Source organism: Dreissena polymorpha, chromosome 15 (assembly GCF_020536995.1).
Source record: "Dreissena polymorpha isolate Duluth1 chromosome 15, UMN_Dpol_1.0, whole genome shotgun sequence".
NCBI classification, from domain to species: domain Eukaryota; kingdom Metazoa; phylum Mollusca; class Bivalvia; order Myida; family Dreissenidae; genus Dreissena; species Dreissena polymorpha.
In genome coordinates, this window is record NC_068369.1 from 60,397,908 (window position 1) to 60,415,286 (window position 17,379).

Consider the following 17,379-nt stretch of genomic DNA (forward strand, 5'->3'; position numbering starts at 1 on the left):
GGGGATCGCATAAAATCACACAGTTGGCAATAATCATTAAACATTCGATAACGTTTCAAACAGAATTGCAAATTAAATTATCATTAACTTTTTTGTTCGTTGTTTTACTGAAATGTTTTAGTCACTACAACATTAATTTCATTTCTAAAGCGGGATTCATGTTAAGCAACTGTGATTATGTTTCAATTCGCAGATTAACCTATAGTTACGACCGACCAACAGGATTAATCGCTAATCGCCGCTATACATGGCCGTCTAAGTGTAGTATAATTATGCATACTTTGCAGCAATAAATTTTACTCTTATGCACTAATACTTAAACGCCAAATTAATACTTTACCGGTTGTGTCCAATTTTGGTGTGGTCATTTAGGGAGAGCGTTATTTTTAATGATATTAATTGACGCGTAATGCAACGTGTATGGCACAACTTAATATCGTTTGAAAAAAAGCTTTAAGAGAACTACAATAAAATGTTACGCACCAAATATAAAACCTTAGGCCTTGTGGTTTCATATAAAATGTTCATAATTCATTATCCTATGTAAGTCTATATAAACTATTTGACCTAAGGGCCATGACTTGATGAAGCTAAGAAGATAGCGAAATAATAATGCCATATACCGCAGAAGTGCAGGCGCCCGATGCCATGTACGCGGTGCGCCATCGTCAGCGGTACCGTACATATATGAAGAAATGAACAGTATCAATAAGGGACATAAGCAAACCCGTTTTACATATTTGGACGTTGTAGTTTCAGATACGAGTACTTAATTTTATGCTTTCCGGTGGTTTATAGAGAAATATCAGTGAATTAAAACTTATAATTTAACTGTTTCAAACAGTGAAAATTATGAGAGAAAATTATCGATAATTTTCACTGTTTACTGTGAAATTACGTCATTTTTTGACGAAATGACGTCATTATCCCAGCGAAATTATTTTGTTAAACTCTTTAACAATGTATATAATCTGTGAAGAAAAAAGCAAAAATTTTTTTTGTTGGATTCGGTGGAATATCGATTTTAATTCACTCGTGATCATAGAAAATATATATTTTCTATGATCACGAGTGAATTAAAATCGAAAATCCACCGAATCCAACAAATATCCTCTATTTAATTTGCTAATAAGGTCGAAAGTGAAACTCACAAGTGGTTAGCGTGCGGCTATGATATTAATTATTAAAAAAAATCATTTTGAATGAAAAATAATCAAATTATAACGAAAAAATCAACTTCTCTGAAAAAAAATAATCAAATATATATATATACATATATATCTAACAAGAGCACCGCATAACGGGTGCCAACGCTCGGCTGCGGATGCAGTTTCGAATAAATGAAAGTTTGTCATAATTTTTTTTAGAGGTCACAGTGACCTTGACCTTTGACCTAGTGACCCAAAATGGGTGTGGCGTGTAGAACTCATCAAGGTGCATCTACATATGAAGTTTCAACGTTGTAGGTGGAAGCATTTTGATTTTAGATCCAATGTTAAGGTTTTAGCACGGCGGACGAGCTGGCTATGACAATACCTCTGGGTAACAAGCGTGGTTTTAGCAATTGGTGAATTGGTTACATGTGCTCAACCTAAAAAATCAATATTGAAAATACATTTTCTATGGAATTTCAAAACAATCAAGATTGCCGCTAGGCTTTCTAACATTTAAAGAAACAAATTCACATATTCTCAGATTTTTAGTAAGATATTTTATTACAAATCAACAATAAAAAATCTTAAATTTATAGAAAATGATGCAATTATCATAGGCAATTTATAAATAAGACTTTAAAATGCCTTATGAAGTTGTAAGTAGGAACTTTCATATACATTAATTACATCCAATGTCTTTAAAAAAAAAATTTGGACAGAAAAATGCCTTATGAAGTTGTCACAACTTTAAGATCTATTAATTACATTCAACGTCTTTAAAGAATAAATGTTTATTATTAATGGAGAGAAAGCATGTTTCCTATTGTTCTTTTTAACCAAAGAATTATGAGAATAATACTCATAGCTCCGATTAAAGTGAATATATTCTTTTATAGAACCTCTTTGGACATAAATCTGCATGAATGTGTTTTGTTAATGATCAACATCTTAATTACTTGGCAGGTGTTTATTTCATATATCATGGCACTCCTCACACTCTGAAACACATTTTCAATCATAGATGCAATTTCGCTGTTTAATTTGAGTTCATTTTGAACTGCTATCATTAGCACTATTGGTACAGAGGGTGAGGTGGGGTGGTGGGGGGAGGGGGGGCTGTCTGACCATCAACCAAACTGGCATGCATTGAGAGGTAAGATAACCCACTTTTCTTTAGCTGGACACAAAAACAAAAACTCCTTGAAATATTTCCACATATTTATTCACAGAAATGTCCACAAAACAATACATCGCTAGAGAATGTGAAGCTTAAAGCTATGAAAACGAAACAACTCCTGGGTAACTGAAATCTGCAAAACGAACCCCGTTTCAGAACCTGCTCTTCATGAAACACAATCATGAGGTAAATAGAAAGAAAGGAAAATAATATGTGGTTATTACCGGCGATAAAACTTCACTTAGTTTGATGTCAAGTTTACACCGTAGGTTATTTAACATGGCATTCCAAGATTTATATAATGTAAAAAACTTCATTATTAATGCACATGAAAATCCTTCACTTCACAATCTGAATGATAGAAACCAATGCGGATGACAGAAGCTAAACATGACATGTTGTTATCTCAGACTCTCAGTATGTAAACGTTTTGGCAAAATTATCGAGTTTAAAAGATGTATTGGAACATCTCACATTGACAGACAATGTTTCAAAAATAAACCTTACAGATTTTCATCCTCAAATACACTGATTTTCATCCTCAAATTGATTTCCATCCTCAAATACACTGATTTTCATCCTCAAATACACCGATTTTCATCCTCAAATACTCTGATTTTCATCCTCAAGTACACCGATTTTCATCCTCAAATACACTGATTTTCATAATCAAATACGCTGATTTTTATACTCAAATACACTGAATATTACTCAAACACCAAACGTCTAAGTAACAGAAAAGTACATTTTTTATAACACAATTATTAACTTATTAAAGAAACAAACATAGAACAGATATCTTGCTGTATGTTCACTTTCAAGAAAATTGATCCCTCAGGCATGTACATGTACTTTTTTTTACACCTGATTTAAAATCTCACATAAGTGCCAAGAACATTAAAATTTGGTGCACAAAGTCATACAAAAACAAGAGCTGTGTTTGTGAAACACAATGCCCTCTACTGCGCTTTGAAGCCATATATTTGACCTTGATGGATGACCTTGACCTTTCACCACTCAAAATGTGCAGCTCTATGAGAAACACATGCATGCCAAATATCAAGTTGCTATCTTCAATATTCCAAAAGTTATGACCAAGGTTAAAATTTTGGGACAGACAGACATACACATATCATAGCAATTTCATATCAACACATGATTTATTTCATCACATCTGAATACAATTGATATTAAAAATACTACTTATGTTCATTACTTATCATTTTTTTATGTGCTATATATTTGCAAAATTTGTAAAGACTAAATGTACAATTTGAAATGTAAGTTACAATTGTAAACAGTAAATTGCTCTTCTTCAACTAAATGTACAAGTAAAAAGACATCTATAAGATGAAAAGTGTTTAAATAACTTCTAATGTGTGTAAATTGTTTGCAGGATAGTGAAAACAATTAATTATGATGTAAACAATATAGATCTATGCTCACAATTAATTATGATGTAAACAATATAGATCTATGCTCATTCTGTGACAAAGATGGAGGAACTGTCAAAATAACTGCTTAATTAATAATCTTTGTTACACATCTTTCAATTATAATGTTCAAATTCTCATAATGAATTATTCCTACATCAAAGCTCAATAAATGCTATACAGATTAAAAAAACAATTATTACCAACAAACACAATAAAGAAGAAGCAAGGCTCCTTGTACAGTGTACAGGAGTCCATGTATGGTTTGTACATAAGATAAACACTAACACAGAACTCAGCTATCAAGTCCCATCTCATTCATAATCTGAATAACTAACAGGCACACAGATGATGCTAAAACCCACTGCCCTACTGTACAATATGTCAATTACCCACAACTAGCCCAGTAGTGGGTAAAACTCCCATACCACTCAATAAGTCAAAACTTGGTTTAATCTATGTGCGTAAAATGTTGTCCCAAATGAGCTTGTACAATCTGCACAGGCTACTCAGGGAATACACATTAACCTTTCCAGAGCAGGGCTAACATGTATTCCTTTGACATCCCCTCTAGGGGGCGCTTGTAATCGATTAATGACTGCTGCTACTGGAGCTCCTTTGGCGGTCCTGCCGGCGCCGACGGGGACTGGATGCACTGCTAGAGCTTGACTTCCTGCGACGCACACGGACCGGGGATCTTGAACTGCTGGAGGATGAACTGCTGCTGTGCCTGCAACACATAGAGACAATTGAGCCATGAGAAAAAAAACGATTTTGCTGCATGTGTTAAATGTCACCCCAGATTAGCCTTAACAGTGTGCAGAGGCTTATAAAGGACAACACTTTCTACTGTAATAGATTTTTAGGTTAAATTATTTCCTAAGAGAAAATCCAGTTTAGGCTGAAATTGTCCCCCTTGATTAGCAAGAGCAGACTACACAGGCTAATCTGGAACGACACTTTACACACATGCATTAAGCCCCATTTTCCAAGATTGAGGCTCAATTGTTTTATTCCTTACTTAATTTTCCAGTTGTAAAATTCCATATACCTATCTGTGCATAATTTTCTATACCCCAATCAGGCTACAATTTTTTTATATACCCTGTGCATGGACCTAAAAATAGCCATACCGTCAATGTCATTGAACGATTTAAAAATGTTTCAATAATTTCCGCATGTAAAAAAGGTTTGTTGTTTTCATTACACAGAGCTCCATTTAAGAGCCGTACAGCCGTAAATACGGCTTTTTAATGAAGGTTTACGCATTTATTTTTATAAAATGGACGTACAATTACGACTTTAATATCCTTTTAACGCATTTACGAAATAAATCTGGCCGTACGGATACGTTCGTGTCAGCGCGGCGTGATGTGCTGGTCTCTAACATAACGGCGCTTTTTGTTAATTTAAATTACTAAAAAATTGTATACTGAGTTCAGGTATTATTGTCTATTTTTTCGCGTGATTTCCGTTTACTCGTAAACCCGTAAAAAACAATATCTCTGCGCGCAAAGGAAGGCCGTCAAAAAACACTTTGTTGTCATATAATGGCTAGGCACCGTCGTCTTACCATCCTAACATTCAATCTGTAAACCCAGAAAAAGACATTGTCGCCCCGATATGAAACGATTTGATTGCATTGGTGGCTAAAAACGTTAGAAAACACGATTGGAAACAGATCCAAAAAAAAGAGTGGAAGATTGGAAAACCGAATATGAGACAGTGACATTAGTGTACATTTACTTAGCTTACTAGTTGGCTTATGTTTTCTTGTCAAGTAAATGAAAAAAATAGTATTTAGTCTAAGTTTTAATGTGTAAATATATGTGCATCATACATTGTAATTCAGAATGGAAAACCTAATAAAGTAACTGTTTAAGAAGCTAAACATATTCATTATTATTGCTGCAAATGTTTCTGTAAAGTTAGTTATAAACCCTTCAATTTATCCAAGAACACGGGTAGTACAATACTACCTGTATTTTTGAATATGGTAGTACAGGTACTAATTGATTTTCAGCATTACTCTTTTTCTTTCTGTCTGTGGCAGTACCGTTACTAATTTCACAAATCCTTATCTGGAGCTCTGATTACAGAATTACATAATGTTAGTTCATACATAGTTTTTTTTTATTTGTTGAAATCACATTTCTCTGGATGCAATATCTACACTACCCTTCAACTGCTTCTGATATTTATATAATAATTTACATGAATTCGTAAAACTACATATCACAGGATCAGTATTGCATTTATCTATGGGGTATGGAAATGTCTGACTGACTTGTGTTTGTATTTTATTATTTTTAAGTATATAAGCACTAACTAGATGTTAACATGGAGTCTGGAAATGTCTGACTGACTTGTTTTTGTATTAGTATTTTGAAGCATTTAAGCACTGACTAGATAATAACATGCACTGACAAGTCTGACATGAACCTCGTCATACGAAAAAGGTTCTTATGCAATAAGGCCGGTGAAGCTCAAGACTAGCCTGCACATCCACACAGTCTGGTAAGCAGCTTTGCTGTAATACTCATGAGATCACAACCTTGCCTTATTTTATAGCTAACATGGTAGCTCCAGACAGGACTGTATTGATGAGCAGGCTGGTCTGGAACTACGCTAGCGTAGATAGGCTAGAACTTGAAACATATAACAAGGAAAATGTCTTAGCGTAGATTCTCATTTTTAGAGTGTGTTATGGATAACCGGAGATTCATAGATGACATACAATGTGAATGGATAACCGTAGAGTCTTAGATGACATACAATGTGAATGGATAACCGTAGAGTCACAGATGACATACAATGTGAATGGATAACTGTAGAGTCTTAGATGACATACAATGTGAATGGATATTATTAGAGTCTTAGATGACATACAATGTGAATGGATAACCTTAGAGTCTTAGATGACATACAATGTGATTGGATAACTGTAGAGTCTTAGATGACATACAATGTGAATGGATAACATTAGAGTCTTAGATGACATACAATGTGAATGGATAACCGTAGAGTCTTAGATGACATACAATGTGAATGGATAACTGTAGAGTCTTAGATGACATACAATGTGAATGGATAACCGTAGTCATAGATGACATACAATGTGAATAGATAACCGTAGAGTCTTAGATGAATACAATGTGAATGGATAACTGTAGAGTCTTAGATGACATACAATGTGAATGGATAACCTTAGAGTCTTAGATGACATACAATGTGAATGGATAATTGTAGAGTCATAGATGACATACAATGTGAATGGATATCTGTAGAGTCTTAGATGACATACAATGTGAATGGATAACCTTAGAGTCTTAGATGACATACAATGTGAATGGATAACCTTAGAGTCTTAGATGACATACAATGTGAATGGATAAATGTAGAGTCATAGATGACATACAATGTGAATGGATAACCTTAGAGTCTTAGATGACATACAATGTGAATGGATAACCTTAGAGTCTTAGATGACATACAATGTGAATGAATAATTGTAGAGTCATAGATGACATACAATTTGAATGGATAACCTTAGAGTCTTAGATGACATACAATGTGAATGGATAACCTTAGTCTTAGATGACATACAATGTGAATGGATAACCTTAGAGTCATAGATGACATACAATGTGAATGGATAACTGTTGAGTCTTTGATGACATACAATGTGAATGGATAACCTTAGAGTCTTAGATGACATACAATGTGAATGGATAACCTTAGAGTCTTAGATGACATACAATATGAGACTAACCTTCTTTTTCTGCGTACAGGAGATGGACTCTTTCTATTAGGCCTTCGATTACGACTTCTGAAAAAAAGAATGACACCATATAAACGATTAATAAGGTCAACTAAAAGATGTTATGGTATGGTCAAATGAATCTGATTGACCCACTTAAAATTATTTCGTTAGATTAGTACATATTCTTTTGGAACATATGTTTTTTCTATGGCTACAAAGGTCAGCAATGATATTTTACAAGAGCTGTCTCCATAAGATGACATATGCCCTAGAAAAAAGCTTTGATAGAAGTTATGAGCATTTTTCGAAACCTAACCGCAGATTTCCAAACCTAAACGCGACCCTAAGTCAGGCTCCAAGTGTTGTCATTTGGGGCCCAAGTTATTTTTAAATTGCATGATGCATGACAAAGTTACAGCCATGACAAGCTGTTCTATGACCTATATTGACTTTTGGCCCCTTAATAAGACTTTGACCTTTTATGTAGGAAGTCAGACATTACACTGGACATGCCCACTTAAAATGGTTTACATTTTCACAAAGTTTGTTGAGATTCAGAAAATAACAGGCTGAATCAGAGAGTGGGGTCCTTCAAAAAGTCTTATTTAGAGAAAAATTCAAGGCCATAACTCCATAGTGCCTGGTGTGCTTTGCTTTTCTATTCAATTTGGAATCCATTTTATGATAATAAACATGTGCCTGGTGGGCTTTGGTTTTCTATTCAATTTGGAATTCATTTTATGATAATAAACATTTTCAGAAAGTTTGCTGACAATTGGATACGTCTGGTTGGGTCAGAGGAAAAAAAACAAATTTGTGTTGCAGATGGTTCAAAGGGTAGTATCAAAACAATATAAACCTGAAGTATGATTGTAAAGCCCAATTTTTAAAAATATAGTTAAACCAATAAAAACAATAAATAACCAAACAAGCAACACTTGTTAACTAAATTCCACCAACCCTGACCGTCGTGGTGATCTTCTGGGAGATCTTCTGGGAGATCTCCTTGGAGATCGCCTTGAAATAGACCTCCTGGGTGACCTAGATTTTCTAGGGGACCTTGACCTCCTTGGTGATCTAGATTTTCTGGGTGATCTTGACCTCCTTGGTGACCTAGATTTTCTAGGCGATCTTGACCTCCTTGGAGACCTAGATTTTCTAGGTGATCTTGACCTCCTTGGTGATCTAGATTTTCGAGGTGACCTTGACCTACGCCTCCTAAGGGACCTTGACCGCCTCCTTGGTGGTACAGGGGACTTTCTGCGTGGTGACCTTGACCCAGATGAGGACCTCTTGCGGGGTCGTTTTGGTGACCTGTAGATTAAAGGGTCAATGAATTGTCATGCATGTTGTTTCCTGGATGTTATTATTTTTCAAACTATCTAAATATGCCTTCCTTTAAACTGGGACATGCAAACAGAAAAGGACATTTTAATTTAATATTTGTTTTGATCAAAATGATTATTTATAAAAGTTAAATGACCTAAACTAAACCCACTATTAAAATAGCAAAATCTTAACTGTCTTTGCTGTACTAAATCAAATAAATTATTTTCATGATTTGTGTTAAATTAAAGAATGGGAACTATTGTTACCTCTTTTCGAATAGTTGTGATAAGGGACTTCTTAAGTATTGTATTTTCAATTATTTCTTTAACAAGTTTTGTTTGTATTGTAATAAAAAAGCTTAAGATGATCAAATGTAGCGAATCTGTTAAATATGTATTTATAACCATCACCCAAACACACCAATTTATGAGGAAAATAAAATATATTGAATGGAAAAAAAGAATGATAAATGTATATTATATCAGCCCATTTTGACATGGCACATTTACGGGTACATGTAAGGAACAATTCTAAGAAACAAAGCATACATAAGCATAATATGCACATCACTGAAATATTAAATGGCACGACATGTATTCATTTATTTTCTTGTTTTTTTATCTAAAATTGATGTAATGAATAGATACAAAGTTTTCTATACCATAAAGTTGACACGTTCATATTTTGATGCAACCGTTCAAGCGATAATAATACAGCATCTACAAAAACGCCAGGTTGTATACAACATGTAATCTTTTACTCCAATCAATTAACAATTTAGTTGATGACGTGATTTCAAATTATAGCAAGCCTTTAATCAAGATTTCATAATTGATTAATAGCTTTATGCAACCCAAAGTGAGTTTGATCCAAATAAACAAAAGAGTGTGTGAAAATTGTGACCAGAAGTGTAGAAACAGTTCAAGCCATCCGATAATTCGACCTACGTGAATTCCAGCCATCCGACATGAAATTTAAATGAACATAAAACAATAGAAAATTGGTTCTTCCAGGAGAGTTCGAGCTCACCAGAAATTGAGCCAAGCTTGTTCGAGTCATAGGGTTTCATCTGTACATCCACAGCTTTATAAAACATCTTAAACAAGAGATTGCCAAGCAATATTGTCCCCTACCGGTGAACTCCACCATTGTCAGTAATTGTTTTAAATATTTGTTGCCATAGCAACCAGAATTCTTGACGTAGGAACGAAATGAAATGACGTGCATACTCTCCATATTGCCATCTATCCATGTTTCAAGTTTCATGAAAAAAAAAGAAGAACTTTTGAAGTTATCGCAGGATCCAGAAAAGTGTGACAGACGGACAGACTGACGGACTGAAAGACTGACACACAAAGCGCAAACCATAAGTCCCCTCCGGTTTCACCGGTAGGGGACAATAATAATATTCACATCACAAGTAGATAAGAAACAGCGACATACCGCCTGGGTGACCTAGATGCCGACCTCCGTCTCCTAGGTGACCTTGATCTCTGTGGTCTCCGTGGTGACCTGGAATCTGACCTCCTTCCTCTGCGTGGAGATGGGGATTTCTTCCTCCTGGATCTCGCCTCTGGAGACTTTTTCCTTGCAGAAGAACTTCTATCTCTTTTCGCTTCCGGAGACTTTTTCCTTGTAGAAGAACTCCTATCTCTCGGCTTTCCTGGAGGTTTTGCTTTGGATGTCGAAGCCTTTTCCTTGTCCTTTTCAGATCCAACAGCTGCCAATGGTGCAGGTTTATCAGGAGAGCTGGGCTTTGGAGCTGGCTCATCTGGCTCAGCAGGCTTGCTTTCAGGCAATGGAATATCTGCACTGATGACCTTGGGCAGGATTGACATAGGCTTCACTACTCCAATCTGGCTTTTGGAGGGCAAGGTCACTGGACTGGCCTCAAACACTGCAGAAACTTTCTTATCCACAGAGACTGGGGACTTTTTGACCAGTCTGAGATCGGACTCCTGGCTCTTAATAATGGCCCCAGATTCCTCTGGAGGGGGTGGTTGAGGTTTTTCATCAGGCAAGGGTGGGAGGTTTGGCGGCAGAGGGGGTGCCATAGAGGTCTTCTGGGGCTGATTTTGGTCATCATCATCATCACTGCTAGAGGGCTCATCATCGTCGCTATGGGGTGGAGCAGGTTCCCTTGTGGGTGAGTCGTATGGCTTGGTGGGAGAGTCTGGGTCATATGCATCAGCTGATGCTGTGGAAATACTCTCTTTCTTGGCTGCTGGCTCTGCACTGTCCCAGCGCCTATTCTTTCTGATAAAAAAAATATATCTTAAATAATTTCATTTATTTTCCTTTTTTTTCAACTTAAACATTACTTTACTTTCTTACATAAATTGTAAGAAAAAATTAATTTGAAGCCCTGGACAAGTATTCACAAAGCAAGTTTATATGTTGGCTCAGCAACTCAGCAACTTAAATGATACACTTACCTGGCAAGTTCTGACGTTGCCTCTGCAACTTCAGCTATCTTTGGTAGTGGAGGAGTCTTCAGGGATGAACGATTGGCTTCATCAGTTTCTGCAGAGGGCTGAAACAGTTAGAAAATTGTCAGTTATAAATACAAAATAATTCATGATGACGTGGTTAAGTGGAAACCTTATGCATTCCTTATAAGCTTTTTTAATGTACTCAAGTTGATTATATTGGAATAATCATTAATATAAGCCAATGTCTGATCTAATGACATACTTGTTGCCACACACAGAAAGACAAACTCAAATTTAATGTTGAAGAACAGCATATAGGATTTTAACATGAAATCAATAAAATCATTGAAAACAGATTTATACTTTTAATATCAATATTGAAGACAAGTTAATTGAAGATTAATGGTGGCTGAGATGTAGGCAGACTTTTCTTTTAAAGGCAAGTAAAGCAAGAAATATATACTGGCGCCATATTCTCCAACAATTTCTTAGATTTTAAATGAAAAAAAATAAGTTGACGATGTGATGTGTATTCAGCATATTTCTGGTTCACAACTATACATTATGTCCTTAGCCTTCTTTTGTCCATGAATGACTTGTGTAATATAGGCTGAAATTGAATTTTGACTTGTACTTTTTTAAATGTAAAACACCATTTTTTTCAATGTACATAAGAAGAAAATACTTATAGGCCAGTCAATCTACCCCAAAATGGTGGTCAATCTAGAACTAATTGCAAAAGTTTTGAAAGTTGGTTTTTCTGTTACTGTTATGTGTCTAGAAGAACCCATAAAATGTCCTGAACTTTTGCAGTTGTAGATTTTGAGATATTGATGTCACAAAACAAGAGGTACAAGGGGTTTCTTAAATATAAACAAAAGCCATTGATTTGCCTGAACATCCATATTTATCTAAAATATTTAGTTTGCATTCATTGTATCACAACACATTTTGTACAAAAAAATGTAAAGCATGTTTTTCAATCAATTTAAATGTTTTTATCACACGATAGTACTTACGACGACTTAATTTTGAGGTAAATTTACCCCACCCACTAATGTCATACACATTTCATACAAGTACTAGTAAACGAATCAAATCATCAAAATCGAACTAATTGAAACCGTTTTGAATGTTTGATTTTCTGTAAGTAGTATGTGCCTGCAAGTAAGCATCGAAATTCATCGTTTTTAACAGGTGCATATTTTGAAGTATTAGCACTATAATACAAGAGATATAGCTGTGATTTCTCTTTATATACAAAATCCTGCGCAAGACTGTACACACATATGCATAAAAGAAAATGAAGTTTGCTTTGCATGCTTCACAACAAATAATAATTCAGTGGTTGAAAACATGCTGTTCAATCAATCTGAACAGTTTATTGCACTGGAAACTACTTACAAGGGCAGAAATTAGAGGTAATATAACCCCAGCCACGAATGCTAATCCATACAAGTACTATAGGGGCAAAAATGTGCAACACTCAACATATTGCTATGACAAAAGCATTTATGTTAAGACAAAACAGAAATGAGCATTAACAAAAATGTTGCACTTAAAAATAACTTTTAAATAGACAGTGTCTTTCACCAGTTTATTGTGATAAAGAATTTATGATGGACTGACAACAGTAAAACGACAGCGATTCATGAAAACAATGATATTTATGCCGTACAAATCAAATTCTTCAATTATTCACACTTTAATATTAAAAATAGAGGAAAATAGTGGAAAACTCTAGATCTCATCATTTTCATGTTCTAGTATGTCAGAAAATCAAAGTGAATTTGAAAAACAAAGCCCTTTACACTCTTTTCACGCACTGAAGCATTCAAGGCCATGTTTACGGCAAGAACACCTTTTAGAATCACAGTTTATTTAACACCTGCATCTCACTACTTGAAGTAGTTTTTCAGGTGCTGGCTGCAATGTCATTTTCACAGGAAGAAGAACTTTATTCACAACATGCCAGCCATAATCAAGAGGGTTGAGGTTTGTGATGCCCATCCAGACTTTGGCTTGGTCAAACAACCTTAGGCTGTGAAATGATGCTGCATCCGACGTCGGTGGTAATGATTGGACTTTAACTGCACTGCAGCTGGTAATTACCTTGGCCGTGAACCGTTTGTAACACAATTCATTCAAGTTCGTACAATCTGACCCCTCATATATTGTTGCAATCAAGGATTCTCGGTTTCCACGTATAGATTCATGGATAGATGATGCCAGAAAATCCTCACATGTTTTTCGAAAGGAGGGTGTTTTTTGAAAAAGCTTAATAACAGCAGGTTTTCCAATTCTAAACATCCTTGATGTCGTATCACAGCCCGTTAACGCATGGAGCAAAGGTAGATAGTGGCAGAGTTCATCTCCTATACATAATCGTGTTTTCTGAATATCCCACAGCTTAGCAGTTTTCCCTGCTGATTTTGAATCTGACCTAAAATGAATTGGATGTAATCATATATACCATAGCGGTGTAACAGGAGAACCAGTAGGTTGGTGTCTTCGCCTATCAGGGTGACAGGGCTTTGTTCTGCAAGCTGGACGGCCGTCTGCACTATCATGATATCTGCATCCCCTTGCGCATGAATTACATCTATGCATTCACTGGCAAAGCATTCACCTAACATTTCAATGAACTTCTGTTTGTTCTCTTTGTTGTTTAAAAACACATCTTTCTTCGAGCAGACAACTTGACATGTGTGGCTACTTTTCCCTTTGTTCGACGAAAATGAGTTAAGTCTTTGGTATCTGGTCCATTAGAGTATCCATAACAACAACAGTGATGTGGTTTTCATACTTCTGTTTAAGATAAGAATAGTAGCTGCGGCAGATATTGTTGAATGTCTGTCCAGCCTTCCAAGGAATACGGTGAATGAGAGAACCCCCATCTTACAATGACAATCATGTGTGAAGGGTCAATTTTCACAGGCAAGGATGCTTCAAACTTGCATTGTTTCCATAACGCATCGGCTAATGAAGACTTTTGAGCTTCTCTAGGCATGCCATTATTGTCGAAAAGAGAGGATGGAATACTTGCTAGCTCAAACTGAAATATTGAAGATGTATCATCAATGTACCTATCAGCAGCAGTTGTAAGGCGCTGAAACAAAAGTTGTGTATCAATTTGCAGACCTTCATCATCTAATTTTACAAAGGACTTTTCCTTTATTGGAACTGCTTGCAGCGAACGTTTGAAGGTAAATTTGTTTTGCTGTATTCCACGCATTCCTTGCTATATACTTTTTCCAATTGCCAAGGCACATTCTGGATTCGCCGACTCATCAGAAGTAACACCACTTTCAATGTTCCTAAGTTTAGTTTCTGTTGAGTCAAAGGGGTTTCTATCTCCAAACAAGGGACAAAATTGTCACAAAACCAGGTTTTCATTGTGAAAAAAAATCTGATAAAGGGAGAAAACTCAAACTGAACTTTTGAAATGAACAAACAAAATTAACCCCCTTTGTAAGTTTTTTTTTTTTTTAAATCTATTTTTAGTCGTGGCGACCTTAACATTGGAGATATTGACGTGATTCTTTCGTGCGACACACCGTCCCATGATGGTGAACAAATGTGCCAAATGATTTTAAAATCTCACAATGAATGACATAGTTATGGCCAGGACAAGCTCATTTATGGCCATTTTTGACCTTTGAACTCAAAGTGTGACCTTGACCTTGGAGATATCGACGTAATTATTTCGCGCGACACACCGTCCAATGATGGTGAACAAATGTGCCAAATGATTTTAAAATCTGACAATGAACGACATAGTTATGGCCCGGACAAGCTTGTTCCGCCCGCCCGCCAGCCAGCAAGCCCGCCCGCATTCGCCAATCTAATAACCAGTTTTTTCCTTCGGAAAACCTGGTTAAAAATGACAATATAGTCTCCATATCATTGGAAACCCTGCAAATCCTTGCTTTGGTTGTTTCCTTGTGCTGCTCACTTGTTTTATACATACTGTGTTACTGACAAACCTCTCCCTCTTGTCAGGTCTCCTGATGACTTCAATGACCTCATTAATACTTGTTCTTTAACAAGGTCTGTTAAGAGACTGGCCCAATTATGTTCGCTCCGTTGTATCACATGTGCTCCCGCTTTGAAAGCTTCGTGCACATCAGGATGCGTTTCATGCAAAGACAGCATATTTTGCAAGTAGATATAGGCACTTTTCAGGTACAGATTATGACCAGATGAAGCAAAGAATGGAAGAATCTTTTGCAAACCATCTAAATGCAAGGACCAGTCACCAGTTCTTTCGGCTCTTATGAATCGTTGTAACAACGAAACCATATCCATGTTCTGGAGCCATAGACATGCTGTCCAATTAAAAGACATCTTTGACCTTTCATCTTCGCACAGACGAACAATGTTTTGCAGATTTCCGTTTGTGCTTACGTCATGGGCTGATAGAAGTCCATTATCCAGATCGTCATACAACAATGCCAAGTTTTTTAAATCAGCATTTTTCTGCAGATAAATTCCTGGTACTGGTTCATCATAAGATGAATGATCAAGACCTGAATTATCTTTGGAGCATGAAGGGATATTTTGATAGTCTGTAATGTCATTCGTGCAAAGGAACGCGCTTTCTATAAGTAGGACTGAAAGGGCATTGTATTGCACGTTGTGCAGCTTTCCCAGACAACATATGTATCACTGAATTCGCAGCATAAACTGTTTGCATAACTTCATTTAGTCCTGAACCAGACAGGAGTCTAGTGAGATGACCAATACACCCTAGAAAGCTCATCTCTTTGTGAGTGATGACCAATACACCCTAGAAAGCTCATGTCTGTGTGAGTGATGACCAATACACCCTAGAAAGCTCATCTCTGTGTGAGTGATGACCAATACACCCTAGAAAGCTCATCTCTGTGTGAGTGATGACCAATAAACCCTAGAAAGCTCATCTCTGTCTGAGTGATGACCAATACACCCTAGAAAGCTCATCTCTGTCTGAGTGATGACCAATACACCTTAGAAAGCTCATCTCTGTGTGAAACGCCCCAAGACAAAGAACTGTTTTCCTTAGTAAGCTGTGTGGGCTTTGTGATGCAATAATATCTGTGACCTTTTGGAACAGGGGCTGGTCAAAAGTCAGAATCGGCGTTTTTCCTAGCTTCGCCACATACAAAGTCGAGTGTTGTATAGATACAGTTTACATCACTTGGGTTAAGATCAATCATGGGTAAGAAAGTGGATTTTTTTCTGAATTGTTCCACAATGTTGGTCAAATGTTTGCATAAAACCAGACCAACTTGGTCTATTTGAACATGGGCGGCCATATCACTTTGTAGAAAATATCCAATGGTCTCTGCAATTGTCGCAGAACGCTTATTTCATGGAGTTCACTTAACACAGAATCATTAGAGGACTCAGAGGAAGGCACATAGTTCTTCACTGGTATCTTGCTTGTTTCTACAAGTTGATCAATAGAAACTTCGCGTCTTGGTACACATAATGTAACCTCAGATCCTGGTGTAGACAAAGCTATTATGCCCATCCTATGAAATGTGCCATGGCCATCTATGGTTTCAGTGTTGTGATCTACATTGTCTGTTACAAATTGTAGAAATGGTTGTCTGTTTCTTGACCGGGTATACGTGTAGATAAAGCTGCCGCATCATTTGATTCATAAAGTTGGACTTTGCTGTATGAGCAACATACATGCCATAATTTTTCAGACCAATTCCGGGACATTGAGTTAAATTGTCCGGGACTTTTGCCGATTTTCCGGGACATGTATAAAATGTAGCGATATTTATAGACACATGCACTTTTGGTACGTTTTTTTGTTTCGCATCGTTAATTGCATAAGTTCGAAAGCCTATCCGAAGTACACTTAATCTATTAACGTCAAATTAAACATTACTACTTCCGTTACTAGATACAAGCCACGTGTTTTCAGTGTAAGCGTTCTAAACATAGATGGTGACGTCACTGCGTTATTGTTATTAAGAACGGTGTGTAACGCGTAGTAGTTGTTCATACGCCATTATTCATTAATAACATTTATAAATACAAAGTTTTGACATGGCGAACGCAATTCAAATTCACTTATTATTTTTAACGTTATGTT

The 17,379-nt window shown here is 36.2% G+C and overlaps 1 protein-coding gene across 1 annotated transcript in view; it reads right to left on the minus strand.

Moving 5' to 3' along the window:
• Window positions 1-2,358: 2,358 nt before the first annotated feature.
• LOC127861096 (peptidyl-prolyl cis-trans isomerase 1-like) overlaps window positions 2,359-17,379 on the minus strand; it is a 59,581-nt gene continuing 44,560 nt past the window's right edge. The window contains exons 20-24 of the mRNA XM_052399471.1: window positions 11,292-11,389; window positions 10,300-11,112; window positions 8,488-8,841; window positions 7,537-7,593; window positions 2,359-4,494 (exon numbers count right to left, since the gene is read on the minus strand). Of these exons, the coding sequence (XP_052255431.1) occupies window positions 4,356-4,494; window positions 7,537-7,593; window positions 8,488-8,841; window positions 10,300-11,112; window positions 11,292-11,389 (1,461 nt within the window). The 3' untranslated portion in view covers window positions 2,359-4,355. The remainder of the gene's footprint in view (window positions 4,495-7,536; window positions 7,594-8,487; window positions 8,842-10,299; window positions 11,113-11,291; window positions 11,390-17,379) is intronic.